This window comes from Melospiza georgiana, chromosome 14 (genome assembly GCF_028018845.1).
Source record: "Melospiza georgiana isolate bMelGeo1 chromosome 14, bMelGeo1.pri, whole genome shotgun sequence".
NCBI lineage: Eukaryota > Metazoa > Chordata > Aves > Passeriformes > Passerellidae > Melospiza > Melospiza georgiana.
In genome coordinates this window covers 14,124,739-14,141,392 of record NC_080443.1, presented here as the reverse complement: position 1 = coordinate 14,141,392, position 16,654 = coordinate 14,124,739, and the positions used below count along the sequence as shown (strand labels likewise).

The following is a 16,654-nucleotide window of genomic DNA, read 5'->3' as shown; positions in this document are numbered from 1 at the left end:
AGAAGTAATAAAGAAGAGTTTTGGAATGAGTAGCTATGAAGATACTTGCATTTTCATCACTAATACCTACAGTAAGAAGTTTTCCAAAACAAGGTCTCTGATGCACAAAACTTTCCACTGTCATAAATGCACTGAAACACAAAAACCCTTAGAGAACACATGCTGGAATACATGGCAGCAGTGTGGAATGAATCTCAAATTGCACCCAAGCTATCCATTCAAGTAGCTTCCATTTCCCAGAATTCCTCAAAAATTTCTTGTTCATGAGGGAAAAAAACCCCAGCATTTAAGCACCTAGAGAGATTCAAAGCTATTTGGGCTGCTGGGGAGCTTAAAAAGGTTTATGATCATAGTGAGATATGCCCTGCTTTATCCATATGAAAGACCAAGATGCTCACAAGACTTACCAGCTCTTTAAGAACATCAATCAACACCTCCACATTCCAGGTATGGGCTTGGCTTCCGTCACTCTTATCTTTGCCATCACTCCAAATCCCACTGCCAGGAGCCGAAATAGACTGCAAGTCAAATACACTGAATCAAACACTAGTAAAAAATAAAGCAGTCTCAACACCCACTGGCTACAGAACTCCCTGCACTAGAAAGGTACAAACAGAAGTTCAGACTAGTAATGACATCAGTTTAAGACTGAGGATCTTTCATTCATGCAAGTGTTACAACATTTAGAGCAGAACAGTCAGAAACACAAGTATTGAATAATACAAGCAATTGTTAAATTCCTAGAGGCCAGCATTTTAACTCCTTCTGCTGAATTACAAGCCCCAGGAGAACAGGCACTCACTTGTAATGAAATACCATCCGTCAATCCTGAATGAGTTCGAGCCATCATCCCCAAAACCCTGGCAACCTGGGCAGCCGTGACTTCCCGAACACCAAACTGCATGATTATGTTGCGACATTCTTCAACACTAAGATGCAACAAAACACAGAGATCTTAGAGGAAGGCAGGTTTCACTGCAGCACAACATAAGACTTCAGCCCAATTAGTCAAATGATCCAACATAACAAAATTCCAGGACAATCAAGGAGGAAAACATTCTAGACAATCTGTGCAATTATTTCAATGAAATGCACTGTGCCACGTTTCCAGTTCAAAGCCAGGTGTACTGAAGTGACAGGGATGTCACAGAGATGTTTCACAGACTATGCTCTGTCACAGCAAAAGCACAGGGTAGGTTTAGCACTCTTCTTGCTTAAAAGCACTTCCACTACTGATCTGTGATACAGAGCTTCAGAGACTCGAGTTTTCTGCTATCTAAAAGCAAAACCAAGGCTTTGAGAATGCACATTTCAAAATGCTGACATGCACTCTTCAAAAGTAGGCTGTGAACATTTGCCCTTCAGCCTGATACACACCATGGCATCCCTGAGCAGAGGGCACCAGCAAAAACCTCCAAACAGACAAGAGAGAAAACAAAGAGCAGATGCCTGAGTTTCAACTTCAGAACTGAAGGCTTTTTTTGCAGTTTTTTTTCCATTTTGTATATACTTCATAACTAGGCTAGGAAGATTTATATAGCATGAGTATATAAACTGTTTTATTAACAGGCATGTGTTAACAAAGGAAATAATTCAGTATCTTCCAACACATGGTGTTTTTTCTTCTTGGTTTAAACAGAAACTCATATTAATACCTTCAAGATTTCATCACTTTCCCAAAGTAATCAATAGTCTTTCTCTTAAAATACAGAATAATTTATTTCTACCTTATGTTTCTTACCAAAAAAAGTAGATTAGCTTCATTCTGAGGGCTAAGTTTTGCAAGAGTAAGTTCCTCCAATACTCTAGTGGGATTTAGCTGGAATTTATGTCTACCCAGACACTTTTATTTTCACTTATGAAAGGGTGAGGGTCAAAATTCTTATGAAACCTTCACAAGCAATGTGAATCCTTTTACGTAGCACTTCTTACCATGACAAAATTCCACACAGTGTCTACAGGCATGTAATACACATTAGAAGGAAGCAAAATACAATCAGAATTCAAATAATACTTGGTAAGATTCTACTTATTTTAGTAGTTAAAGTGCTCTTAACCTTTTACCTCAAGAAACAAGAAAGAAAACTACCACCACCCAAAGTGACATGCTTGAAAACTTCATTTTCCTACAAACCTTGCACAAAAGCCATAGCCAACTTCTTGCATGAAATCTGCCAGAGAACTCTCCATCATGGTTTTGGCTATCCCTCCAGAATCAGGCAGGATCCTGTCCATTAGAATGTCCCGTTTTTCAGGGTAGAGAAGTGGTGCAAGCACCACAGGGCAACGCTCCTGGGGAAAATCTAAAAAGCAAGAGTAACAAAGTGTCAAAACATCAGCTGCATGCCAAAGAGTATTCAAAATTATTCCACTGCAGTGCTAGAGTTAGCCTGCTGCTGCAGAAATCAAGAGGGCACGGATGCAGCATCCCTCCATCCCATTTTCAGTTCTCTCCTGGCACTGGGATATTCCTAGAGAAGAAGAATGTAGACTAAACTAGGCTCATGCAGGTTCACAGCAGCTCTGTAGCTGCCCAAAAGGCCAGCAGCTGTGCTGGTGTAAGTTTAGAACTAGATTGTCACTAACAGCAGTTATCCAAAAAAAGCACAGGGCAGGAAACAATACAGCAGTCCAGCAAAAGCCACTCCTCCAACACAGGAAATATTAGGAAACAAAGGATCTGCTACCAAGTCTAAGAACTGTAGCAAAACTAAGCCAGGCACTTGAACATAGAAAGAGTAAATACTCATTTTTTTCCTTCCGGGCAGGCAAAGTTTAAGAGAGAGGAGTAATGAGAGGATCATATCTGTGGATCAGAGTTCTGCTCACAGTGGGGAGCAGGAAAGCCACCTTCTGGGGGGGCCTTCCTGAGACAGCACCATTGACATAGAACATCTCAATACCCTCCAGGGCTGTTCCAAGAAGAGTGCTCAACATCCCAAAGCAAAGTGTCAGGAATTACACAAGCTAATACACTGATCTTTATTAAAATACATATGAACTAAGAAGCTATATTTAAAAACTTAGAACAAATATTTTGCTCTTGTACAAATGGTAGCTTCCTCTAGGTCTGTGCAGAACGAAGGAGTGGGTTAAGTTCAATTATCATCTTGAGTCCAAATCCTCCCTAGTGTGACAGGTTTAGAGCAAACACTGGTTTTGGAAAGGAACAGACTACAATGGTAGCTTTCAGGAAATGAACCAGAGTTCAAGTCAGAAGTACCTCCCCTCACTGTTCTAGTGCTTCCTCATAGATCTGCATCTAATATAATAAAGCAATGCTTAAATGCACCTGTTTGAAATTTGTTCCTTATACTGTTAGAGGGTTTTTAACTACAGTGCACTGAGCTGCTTTAGTTAGATTCACAAATACCATGCCATACAAGCAAACACACACTTGAATATCCCTTACTTAATGTTTATTCATCAAAACTTTTCAAGAACATCAGATCACATTACTGCTCATTGAAAGCAAACAGAACAGTGGCACTTTTCTGTCAGTTTAGAACTATGAAAATTTATCAAGTTCTAAGTCAGCAAGCTCCCCATCACTTCAGCACTCTGCACTGACAGCAAGTCATGAAAATTCATCTCAAAGTCTGCATCTGGTCAGGCTTCCTGAACAGCACCACTTACCTCTACGTAATGTTTTGAGGAAAGCGTCAATCTGCTCCTGTCCTACCCCAAAGGCTCCCTTCTGCCCAAAGAGGAGATGGGAGAGGAGAAGGTGCAGGACCTCTATTGCAATATCTTGGAAGCCACCTTCTTGGTTTCCACTGACGTCTGCGTCAATGTAAGAGCGCAAAAGATCCGGGAGTTTCTGTTTGATAAACTGGGCAGCTTTGGGAAATAGAAGAGGTTAAAGTCAAAACCTGGGATTCTGTTTTAACATTAGATTCATTTAGCTAGGCACCATTCTCTTAATTTGAGTTTGTTTACCATAGGCCACAACAGTTCAGATTTAAACAGAAATCTCATACCTAAGAACTCAAATATTAACAGACAACTACAATTTAAGATATCACAATACACCAATTTGATTAATTATCAAGCAAGTCATTCATGAAAGTGCTTCAACTTCACACAAGATGACTGTCAACTACTGCCCCTCCCAATGGCACCACTAATTGCAAGGTCAGGTCAGGCAGGCACACATCTACCCATCCAGAAAGCACACTGCTAAAAAAGGCTGTCCCTGCCCGCAGCACTTTAGAAAACTTACCAAAACCTCGCAGATCTGAGCTGAAAGAGTTCAGTAAAGCCAGACCAAAAATCACCTACAAACAAAAACAAACATTATAGTAAGGGGATCTTATCCTTTCTAATTTGCAAAGTAAAAAAAAAAATAAAAATTAAATAAGTGTTCACCTACCTCTTGAACTTTACTTAATTTGATGACTTTACTCAATTGGGCAAATAAATGGGGTGAAGGCTTTAGACTCTGAAATAGGCAAGAAGAATAACATGAAAGTTGTTTTGGGATTAATCCTGTTTGCAATATGTCAGATTATCTAAAGTCTATTTGCAAGCTTGGAATATTAGTAACTATTCTGCTGCAGGTTAACACAAAGCTTCTATGGCTAAACAACTTTCCAATCACTTTTGGATACATTTTCTCTAAAAGCTTCTTCCATATATCCCACTACTTAACCACTATCATGGCTTTCATATTGAAAGAAACAGAAGCAGTGATGATTTATTTTGTTTCTGGTGCCATAAACAAGCCATGAAGTACCCACATTAGATGAAGTATTAAAATTAAGTATGCAGTCACTCTGAGTGATTGACTAACTCACTTAGTTTAACAAAAAAAAAACCCACACCAACTAGGCAAGCTCAGGTTTTGAAAAATTTACTACAAGGGAAAACTAATTGGTTTTCTAGAGACCAATTCAGTGCAGTTTCTGACACTGGGATCCCCTTCAAGAAGCATACAAACCTTCTGATAGTGCAAGGGATTGTCAATGGCGTACGACAGCGTCGAGATAAAGTTTGGTTTTGTAATCAGCGACGCACACTCCTGGATCAGAAATTGAGTCTGAAAAGAACAAGATAACTTGAAGGATTTGTAACAGGACAATAAAATTAAACTAATGTGCACTATGTACAGAAAAACTAAAAGATAAATACTTATGTAAGTGCACAAATTCTCTCTAACATCAAATAACTTCCTTTCATTCAAGCTTTCTTCAGGTTTGCTTTGCTTTTAAGACTGACAAAGTGATGAAACATTCTCCATCATATGTGCAACATTTTGCTTTCTGTAAACATCCTCACACATTGCAATAGACAACCCAAGAGTATTTGATTCATGGTCAGAAGCTAAAAAGTCTGCAGCAAAATTGCTTAAGGATGAAAACAGCCCTGCCAATAGACACAGTCAGCACCAGAAATATCAGTTAATGGATTTGGACAAACTCTTAAAATACACAGAAAGGCTTTCAAAGTAGAGCACTGCATCTGGTAAAAGTAGCATTTGTACTGATGCAACCTGGTTTTTTCCAGAGCAAGAGATTGTATGTCAGATATTATTTTGAGGATTGGCAAAAAGTGCTTGCAGTTGAAAGGCCATATAACCAGAAAATAAGTTTGTTTTAATCTACTGCTTCTAAGCTGCCTTTGTGCTTGACCTGGATGAAATCCCACAGTAGATTTTTAACAATCAAAATTAATAAACAGACATGTTGGTGTAAACTGTACCTGATGAAAATCTTTGCCACTACTTTTACCATCGCCACTGAAATCCACGTGCGAGAATAGACAGCGTAGTAAATGCCTGTCTGCCTCGGGACCGTGCCTATTCACAATCTGGAAAAAAAGTATCAAAAAAAGAGCAAACAGTCATTACAGAGCAAGATCTGGGTCTAGCACCATGGATACAGCAGTACTGCTAGTAGTCAAATCATCCACAGTTTCAACAAAACTGCTAAAAATGTTCCTTTTAATCAGTAACCTACAAACCACATCATTACCTCTATTTGCAAATAAGAAGTATAAACAAAGAATCTAGACACAAGTCACTGACACAGAAGCCATACATTTCAGGGGTGGTATTCTCACAAAACTAAGTAAAAAGGGGTTTTCAAGTTCCCCTCAGGATTCTGCCATCAAAGCAGCCCAGAATCCACACAGTCCATGGCCTCACTTTTCCCCATTTTCTCCCACAGCTCCAGTGCCTAACTCTGCAAGAACACAGCCTTGGGACAGCACGTGTGCAATGGGTGATCTGCATTTGCTGACTTACAACACCTATCACTCATTACTAAATCTTAACAATGTTACATTTTTGTTTGCATCCCCTACCATTTACCTTAAGTTTAACTCTTAGCTACAGACCAGTTCATCAGCTTGTTGTCTGAAATAGCTGCAGACTGTTTCAGAACTTGCTCCTTTTCTTTACACCCCAACCAAGTGGACAGCATTATTTGTTTTTGATAGAATCCATACTGTCAGAAACGTGAAGCCAGGAGCTTGCCTCTTTGGCCAAACAGTAGCAGCTAATAACAAATCCAACCTTCATCTACTAGCAACATTTTCCCCACTGTTTTCCCTTTTCTAGCTGCAGGAGAGACACAAATGTGCCAGGAAAAACCTGCAGCTCTGCCTCTGGTCTGCCTGCCTACACCAAGCCCACAGCTTGACCAGCCATGAATGCCCTTGTTTGCCAGTAGCTTCTTTGTGCAAAGAGACAAACAGGGTTGCTTTAGGCTCTGATGTTTGACTGTTTTCATCTCAATTTTTCTACTGTTATCTGACACTATGCTTCCCTTTCCCTCAGAGCCTGCTGATTCCAGTGACTGCCAAGTTTTGTTCTGCTGGAAAAAAACCTTCCAAGTTGAATCTAGCTCAGCTTCTTGACCAGAGGCTGTAAAATTCATGCCTGTGGTATGTCAGTCCAGAGTAAACAGCCCAGCTGTGGTGACAGCTGGGCCTCTGAAGGCAGCCATACCCCAGGATCAGGAAGATGCTCAGACTGGTGCAAAAGGCAGCAAACCTGAATTAACAGCAAATCCTACTACCTAGCTCAGGCTTCAGAAAACAGGCAGTTTGTTCAGGCAATCACAATCAAATACAAAGATTTGGATGTGGTAACAAGACTGACATAAAGCTGGATCAATTTCCTAAGAAGCTGCCTGGTGCTGTGTGACCAAGGTGAATTCATCAAAGTAAGCAGATGCCAAAGAAAACTGTAATACTAAAGGCATCCACACAACTTGCTTGCATCAGAAGTAGATTGCTTCCTTGCACTGAGGCATCTTCCAAAGGACAATAATTTGAAAATTTAACATACAGGAAGGAAAGGAAGACAAGGCTAAAAGTGCAGTGTATCATATTTCAATTCTAACTACATTCCCAAAAAAGCTCTTCCAGGAAATGGGTAATGAGAATTGCCAGTTTTCCTGAAGAAAGAGCTGAAAGAAACCTTTGTATTGGCAGCCTTGATACACATTTACATGACTGCATCCAGTCATAAAATCAGATCACAAATACTATATTTTTACTGCAGGGGTCACCAAGTACTGACAGGGGCTGCCCAGAAAGATTGTAGAGTCTCCATCCATGTTGGTACCCAAAAACTGCCCAGAGGTATTTCTGGGAAACCCACTCTGAGTGACTGACTGAGCAGGAGGTTGGACCACACGACCTCCACAGGTCCCTTCCAACCTCAACCAGTCTGTGATTTAGGATAAAGCCTGAGCCACATGTATTTGAATTTATCAGTTAATGTGTTTGGGCAAATACAGGATTAGACAAAAAAAAACTCAGTTTTTCTACATCCAAAAACTTCTGCTTTCCTAGATAAACCCATCCACAAAGCCCTTTCCCTCTCTCCAGTCAGGCTCTCCTTACCACTTAAGGAGACCACAAAAACTGACTTCAGAGGAAGTAATGGTTTAGAATTTGTGTCTGACAAATGCATAAAATATTTCTGAGGTTTTTAAACATACATTCCATTTCTTTAAGATTAGCTATATTAAATGACTACTGATAACATATTTAAACAGAAATTAATTCCTCAAGCCTTGCCACTGTTACACTCGAGTGACATATTTAAACAGAAGTGTCATTTTGGTCAGTAGAGACAAGAACAACTCCAAGTATGAATTTCCACAACTCTACATGCTTAGATGGAAACTTTGTAATATTGAGTGAATCATGCCAAAAATTTACCCCAAGCAGTGAACCATGAGACAGAATTACAGCACATATATTCTCTTCAACTAAAGAAATATTGTACCAGCAACAACAAAAGTAAAGCAATTCCAGGAAAATAAAATTTAAAATAAGAAAAAACAAGGGATTAAGATTTTAGGAATTTAGTCTCGAAATTCTAGGTCTGCTTTATAACCATATACAATTCAGCCATTTCCACAGACCAGGTCCCAGGATCACCACAGTGAGGCTAAGAGGCCTGGCTGAAGGGCAAGGAGCAATTCTGTTTTACAGAGCTGTGCTCCAAGTGAATGGCAGATCACAACATCTTCTCCCAAACCAAGTCATGCTTTAGTCACACCTTGCTGCAAAAACCATCTGTTGAAACCAACAGTGATCAAAAAGGACAGCATGATCCCAAATGAGCCCCCGGAGTACTGAACTTGCAAAAACAGAGAAACTTACAAAAGTTACAAGAGACCCATTCCATCTTAAACTTGAATAACCAATACTGCTGAAATCACTCTCCCGTCACCTCAAGATAACCAATGAATGCACTTTTAAAGACATCAAATGTTACAGAAACTCACTGCTTAACCCTCTGCCCTTCTAATCTGATTCAAATCGCTGCAGGATTGCACTGCTGCAGGAAAACCCTCAACACTGAGTGGCCCAGCTGTCTGCTGGGAACTGAACTAAACCAGTTTCTAAAACTAGCTCAGTAGCATTCACTTCCTCCTAAGCACTGCTCTGCAGATAATGCTTTTCAGTCGGCCCTGCAAGTCAGAGCTATTTTTACAAAGGTCAGTTAAAACAGAATTCTTGCCCTAATCACAGATATTTGGGTCTCAACATGCAGTTACTCTGCCTGCCTTCTGCAAACCCAGGGCCAAGACAGTCAGCTCAGCTTCACAACCAAGCCATGAGTCATTGAATGACAAGAGGAAAAAAAGCTTCCATCAAGGGAGGAGAGAACATTCAGAGGTAAATTACAACATACTCAGGCTTTTAGTGCAACAACTCTGAGCACTGAATGTATACATCTTCCTCCCCTTCCCAATCAGTGTTCTATTGAATGGCTGAAAGTGGAAAGATTTAACCTGGAGAAGTTAGGAAACCTTTTCATGCCACCCTTCAGAAGCAGCAGTTAATCTTGATATTCAGCTACAAAGTTAATACTGGTCTCAGCTATGAGCTGTATTCCATGACTTGGCAGATGAACCAGCAGGAGTATCAGACACACCCTGCAGCTCCCAACACCACAGAAAACAGCAAACAGTAACATACACAAGAGCACGGCAGAGTACAAATACAAACCAGAAGAGAAACTTCTCTTTACAAAGTTTATTTTGTAGCACACATCACTTTACTTACATGCTGTATTTCCTGCTGGCTGGCTCGGTAGTTTTTCTTGGTTAAATTGTCCACCAGGTAGCTGATTTGAGACAAGGCCAGCGAGAGCGAGTCAAGATTCATTGCTGGTTGGGGCGGAAGCAGGCGGCCGAGCCCGGCGCAAAATCACCATTATTCCCCTTTAGTCACCTCAGAGACAGGTCAATTTTTTTTCCCCCAGTGAGTCTTTATCTGTTTCTGTGTTACTTGCTTCAGCTCTTCTTTCTCAGTTGTCTTTGTCTGTTCTGAAACATGGCACCTGGAAAACAGTATTAAATTAGATTTAAGTTCTGTAGCAACATCACATAACTATGTTCACAAGGAAAATGAAGTAGTATTAAGTTTTCACAACACAAGCTCTGTTGTTTTTACACTACCCAACCACTTTTGCTTCTGTATTTTGCAGTCTGAAAGAGCTAGCAAACAGCTCAATCAGAAGAATGATTTTCAGCACCATGAGAAAGAAGAAAATGAGATGAATAAAGAACTAGATACACAGCAACAATCAGAGGTCAGAATCATTCAAAGCATCCATCATAAACTAATATAAAAACCACACTTTTACCATCTCTGCTATATTTTGCCCCAGTATATCCACACAGTATTGCCTCAACCCTGGTATACCAAAAGAAGCAATTGTGAATGAGCAACGCACAAAGAACTGCAATAAACTAACCCTAACATTTGGCTTATACTGAAACAGCTTTTCCAGCAAGCTACAACAGCAGAGCTTGCCAGCTTAATAAATTTCTATGACAACACAAAACTTGGCACTTGACATCTCATCTGTTAAATTACAGATTGCCAGTGTGACAAAATTGCATCCCAAAGCAAGTCCCGCTTATCCAACAGTACGGGGAGCTTCAAAAGAAGCCCCAAGCTGCTCTGAGCAGCAGCACTGTGCACTGCCAAAGGTAGAATCAAGCTGGAGTCACTGCTTGGAAGCTCTACCTGATCAAAACACAAAGGTCACTGGGCTTCATGCCAAGAGTCTGAAGATCCCCTTTTCAGAAGAAAAACTATTGCTTTGTGGTCTTGGCTCTCCATGGCGAAAACCAGCAGCACACGATTGGTGCCTCATCATGGGAATGGATGGCTGGGGTGATGTGCTGGCCTGGCACGCAGAACTGAGGCAGCAGCCCAGGGAGTGTCCCTGCAGCAGCACAGCTCCCATGCAGGCCTCCCTCTGCCTGCACCCAGCAGCAGCACAGCCGGGCCTCCCTCTGCCTGTACCCAGCAGCACAGCCGGGCCTCCCTCTGCCTGTACCCAGCAGCACACACACAGCCGGGCCTCCCTCTGCCTGTACCCAGCAGCACAGCCCGGCCTCCCTCTGCCTGCACCCAGCAGCAGCACAGCCCGGCCTCCCTCTGCCTGCACCCAGCAGCAGCACACACAGCCCGGCCTCCCTCTGCCTGCACCCAGCAGCACACACACAGCCGGGCCTCCCTCTGCCTGTACCCAGCAGCACACACACAGCCCGGCCTCCCTCTGCCTGTACCCAGCAGCAGCACACACACACCCGGCCTCCCTCTGCCTGTACCCAGCAGCACAGCCCGGCCTCCCTCTGCCTGTACCCAGCAGCACACACACAGCCGGGCCTCCCTCTGCCTGTACCCAGCAGCACACACACAGCCCGGCCTCCCTCTGCCTGTACCCAGCACCACACACACAGCCCGGCCTCCCTCTGCCTGTACCCAGCAGCACACACAGCCCGGCCTCCCTCTGCCTGTACCCAGCAGCACACACACAGCCCGGCCTCCCTCTGCCTGTACCCAGCAGCACACACACAGCCCGGCCTCCCTCTGCCTGTACCCAGCAGCACACACACAGCCGGGCCTCCCTCTGCCTGCACCCAGCAGCACACACACAGCCCGGCCTCCCTCTGCCTGCACCCAGCAGCACACACACAGCCCGGCCTCCCTCTGCCTGCACCCAGCAGCACACACACAGCCGGGCCTCCCTCTGCCTGCACCCAGCAGCAGCACAGCCCGGCCTCCCTCTGCCTGCACCCAGCAGCAGCACACACAGCCGGGCCTCCCTCTGCCTGCACCCAGCAGCACACACACAGCCGGGCCTCCCTCTGCCTGCACCCAGCAGCACACACACACCCGGCCTCCCTCTGCCTGCACCCAGCAGCAGCACACACAGCCGGGCCTCCCTCTGCCTGCCCCCAGCAGCACACACACAGCCCGGCCTCCCTCTGCCTGTACCCAGCAGCACAGCCCGGCCTCCCTCTGCCTGTACCCAGCAGCACACACACAGCCCGGCCTCCCTCTGCCTGCACCCAGCAGCACACACACAGCCGGGCCTCCCTCTGCCTGCACCCAGCAGCAGCACAGCCCGGCCTCCCTCTGCCTGCACCCAGCAGCATACACAGCCCGGCCTCCCTCTGCCTGTACCCAGCAGCACCCAGCAGGTGAACAGGCTGTGCTGGGTGCAAGCAGAACTCTCCTTCCCAACTCCCCTTATACAAAGGTTTTCACTTGCTTACACTTGGAACCATACCTTATCCTTCAAAATGTCAAATCCTACCAGAGGAAATTAAGATTATTCTGTCATTCGAAAAAATTATTATATTACACAGATATATGGGTAAATTATTTGTAAGAAAAGTCAAATCAACTGACCTGCAGACTTTCAGTATGCCAAAAAACCCCCAGACTACTCAATGAAGGCATGCAGGATCCTTCTTAAGCAATAAAGCTTACATCTCACGAAGAACAAACTTTCAAGCAGTAATACTGAAAGTATTCTTCAATGACAAGGCAGCTGGTCTCTAAAAGAATCTCAGAGCATGTCTAAAACTGCAGTGAGAAGAATTACACAAAACTTCCATTTCTTTTTAGTACATCTGACAAGCTAGAATTCATTACCTTTATATATAAAGGTTTAAAAGGCCACTGACTGTGGAACATCTAGAAGGGAGGACTGGCACAGAAGTTTAAAAAGATTTCTCAGTAGTACAGGATCTGATTTTTTTTTTTTTTTTAATAACCTTTAAATTCCCCTTTTGGAATAACCTAGAAAATGTCACTGGTTTGGCAAGTACATGCCTTCCAAGACAATCTTACTGGAAGGGTTTAACATACACAACCAATATAAAGCTTTTGAAAAGCATTTGTTAAGAATCAAGCACACAGACCTCAGCACAGTACTTGCATTTCCTAAAAGCAGCAGTCAGCAAGGGGAATTCAGCCCCATCAGAGCACCAGCTCACAGCAACCAGCCTGGAGAACTCACAGGCTGGCTGAGCTGCCTACAGGGCACAACACAAAACTTCAACTTGGCCAATTTTTAAGGCAGTAACAGAATTTCAGAGTTTGCCTTTCAGGGCCCTAGGAAGAAAAACCATATTTCTGTGGGCATTTTTCATCATATCAATACAAACAGCACAGCAATCACACCTACTCCACCTAAACTCAGGGGTTTTAGTACTGCAATTCTCCAGCTGGGCTCAAGCCTCCCTGCTGCCACACCACACACTGACCATCCCACCCTCCTATTAGCATCTCTTGTCTTCCAAAAAAGCAGGGAATGCTTTGATTGCAAAGCAGCAAAACAAGCTTTGCCATCTTCCAACTGCAAAATCTGGCAGTGCCACTGGACAATCCAAGCTGGAGGGAAAATGGGATTTTTTCTTTCAAGGAAGCCTCTCAAGGAAGAGCCTGAGCAAACACAGAGACTCAAGGAACACAATAGCCGAGGAAACAGCTTCCTACTTATGTTCTAAACATATGGTTGCACTGTGTGTATCCCAGCACACAGCAAACCTGACAGCTCCCCTGGACACAACATTAACAGCACTTTAGAGGTTCAAATGATGCACCTAACTCAGGAGAGTACAGAGTAACCAAGGGAGCCTTGTCTGCAAAGCAGAACTGCACAGGTACCTCTTTGGTCATCCAGTGCAAGACTAAAATTCAATTACTACAGCACTGATTAAGGAAGCTATGAATGCTATGTGAAGCAGACTTTATTTTTAGATCCATATATCCTTAGTGGGAATGAATCTCCCTACACTGGCCTCAACAATTCAGGAAGCTTTCAGTCCATGGGACAAACCTGGCAGGTTCACACAAGTCAGCCCTCAGCCACAGGGAGTTTATAAAAAAATTCAGATTACCTGGCAAAATTATCTACTTTCAGCCACAGATCCTATTATACAGTAATGGATTAATACACCCAGCATGGGACTCATGAGCTCTTACAATATTACTATTTCATATTGTGCAACATAAAAAATATTTACCAAATTCTACAGCATCACACACCCTGAACACTTCCTAAGGGAAACAGCCCCTCAGCAAAAAACATTGGCATATATTTCAGTAGGTCTTTTTTCAAGAGCAGAGTTCTGTTGGATTAAAACATAAATGCAATAAAATTTCAGGCAAGAATCCAAAGATCACAAAATAGAGTGGGCAATATGAAACCACCCATCAGGTGTGACCAAAGACACTCCCTAATAACCAGAAATCACTAGAGAGTAACAAAGCTTTGATGGTGAAGTTGACAAACCAGAAGTCTTCCACGAATTCAGAAACATCACTACAAAGAAAGTAATTTCAAAATTACTTTAAGCTAACTTTGGATCTTTTATTCAGCATTTTGCAGAAGTAAGTAACTACTGCCACTGGATTTCAGGAGTTGTATGATTTCAGGGCACATGTGCTGCATGTGGAGGATAAAACAGATCAAGTGACAGAAGCAGCAATGTGTTTGCTGATTGGGCTCTAAACTCCTGTCACAAAACATCACATAAAACATGCTAAAGGGAGCAGTGCTAAACCTGCACTCCAGAACAGTCCCTTACCCTCTTTTTAAACAAACCCATCACCAAATACAAAACATGGAAGGGCAGCACACCCCTCTGAAGGCTGACACTGGGAGCAATGCAAGGGAGAACGGTGGTTTTGAATCATTCTGTATTTTACATTTCAGGATGTCTAACACTTTGAAATCTACCAAGGAAAAACCCAGAGTGAAATTCACGTTAGGAGGAAAATAAGCTCCCAATTCATTTGACCACTTCAAATTCAGGTGTTTACAAACAGAAAACACACCTGAACATTCCATACAGGGGAAAGCTGCACCCAATTCCAGTAAACTGGAAGTCAAAAGATGATTAGACACAGCAACTTCAGTTTTCAGCACCTAAGTTGTTCCTACACACTCAGGTCATTGAAGCTGCAGTTTGGAATCTACCTCAAATACATGAGATATGCATCAAACATGACATGCTGCTTCAGGCATCTCCACATCTCAACCTGGACTGTTAAAAAAAACCCAAAACAACAAGAAACTCTCACTTCCCATTTCTCCTTCTGACAAGAACTCCAGAATAAAGTTTCTGCTGAAGGGAAAAAAATGAGAGACTTGTTATTAAATGCTTCATGGTTTTTTACCACCCAAAATGTGTTTTAGAACAGCTAAATGCTATTTCAAAAGTTAAAAAAACCTGCAATATTAATTCATTGGGGATGTTTATGGAACAAGAGAGAAGTCTTGTTCACTGGCTAAAACAGTGATGGCCTCAACCATGATTCTCAGTGATAACAATTCCCAACATGATTTAGTTATGTTCCATCACAGGGACACAAAATATTATTATCCTCTATTGCTAAGTTATGTTCCCACAGTTTCTCTTCCACTTACTCAGCTGAATACCAAGAGTGGCCATTTCAGCATAAATCAAAAACCCAGGAACACTGTATAGGATAAAGAGGGTAAGGCTTTTGTCCAAGGAGATAGAGATAGGCAACAAAGGGGCTGAGTTTGGTTTGGAGATACCAGGACAACAGCATCAACAGTTAAGAGTGAACTTATAAGCAAAAGGGCTGAAAGAATCAAAACAACAAAGGTGGAAAGGATAGATCAGTCTACCACCAACTAAGTTTGTTTCCTGTTTGTAAGAGTCACCCCACCTGGACTCACCCTGCCCATAATTTCAGCCAATGCCAAAGTAGTTACCTTAGGAATCAGTTGGGTACACTAAGAGTGACTTGTCAGAGTCACACCTGTTTTGTTACCTGCTTCAAAAAAGTTCCTGAGAGTAGTTGCCATGCTTCCTTGCAACAAGTGGGATTCAGAAATAATCTGAGTACATGATATACCAACAGATTAGTGTTGTATTTTCAGTATTATCTCACTTCTGTCCTAAATACAGTCCAAACTGGTTGTGGTTTGTTGAAATTAAACTATGAGTACTCATTGGTCTTGCTGTATAAGGATTAATGGTACTAATCTAAGTTAGGAAACTATTGTGAAGAAGCTCTTATACTGATACAGCATCTGTCGAGACACCCAACTGTTGCTATTTCTAGTTGAGAATTACACAAGTCCATTTTACTGGGCAGCGTTTTCTTAACTGGAGGACAGCACTGAGAAGGATTTCTCTCCTGTGGTCTGCAAGAAGGTTATGTCACCGGATTATTTACTACAGCTCACTTTTTCCGTACTTTCTGCGGGCAAGTTACAACAACACCGATCTCCTACGGAGGCCGCCGAGCCCGGCCGGGGCAGGCCCGGCCCGGAGTGCTCAAAGCTCCACCTGTCACCGCCGGCGTTACACAAGCGCAGGGGGAGCGCTGAGCTCCAGAGCCGGCGGTTCCCCCGCACCTCGCGACGCCGCCGCAGCCGCCGCCGCCGCCACCGGACAGGGAACACCCGCGGCTCCGACCCGGACCCTGCCGAGTTCCCTCTGTGGCTCAGGGGCGGCCGCAGGACGGAGGAGCGCGGGGGGAGAGGGCCGCGGGTCCCTCGGCCGCCTCTCGCACACCGCGGCGGGCGGCCCGGCCGGGCGGGTGCCTCAGGCGGCCCCGCTGCCCTCAGCGCAAGCCGGCCCGGTCCCGCTGCCTACGGCCCCGTCCCCACAGATCTCCCCCCACCGCCCCGAAGCTCGCAGTGCCCCCACAGCCACCCAGAGCACCTCCCCGGGGCCGGGCGGGCGCCGCTCCCACCTCGGCGGTGTCGTGAGGGCCGGGCCGGGGCCGCTCGCGCGCTTCTCTCGCGCCGCCGCCGTTCCGATACAAAATGGCGGATGGGGTCGCGCGCTCGCGCCGCGGCCTTTCCCCTCCCCCGTCCTCTCGCGGGGGGGGGCGCGGGGGG

The 16,654-nt window shown here is 44.0% G+C and overlaps 1 protein-coding gene across 1 annotated transcript in view; it reads right to left on the bottom strand.

Annotated features, from left to right (window-relative positions):
* CNOT1 (CCR4-NOT transcription complex subunit 1) overlaps window positions 1-16,610 on the bottom strand; it is a 56,709-nt gene extending 40,099 nt beyond the window's left edge. The window contains exons 1-10 of the mRNA XM_058033987.1: window positions 16,507-16,610; window positions 9,529-9,805; window positions 5,701-5,808; window positions 4,940-5,038; window positions 4,373-4,441; window positions 4,223-4,277; window positions 3,637-3,840; window positions 2,135-2,303; window positions 803-929; window positions 408-518 (exon numbers count right to left, since the gene is read on the bottom strand). Coding sequence (XP_057889970.1) covers window positions 408-518; window positions 803-929; window positions 2,135-2,303; window positions 3,637-3,840; window positions 4,223-4,277; window positions 4,373-4,441; window positions 4,940-5,038; window positions 5,701-5,808; window positions 9,529-9,630 — 1,044 coding nt within the window. The 5' untranslated portion in view covers window positions 9,631-9,805; window positions 16,507-16,610. The remainder of the gene's footprint in view (window positions 1-407; window positions 519-802; window positions 930-2,134; window positions 2,304-3,636; window positions 3,841-4,222; window positions 4,278-4,372; window positions 4,442-4,939; window positions 5,039-5,700; window positions 5,809-9,528; window positions 9,806-16,506) is intronic.
* Between the last annotated feature and the right edge of the window lie 44 nt (window positions 16,611-16,654).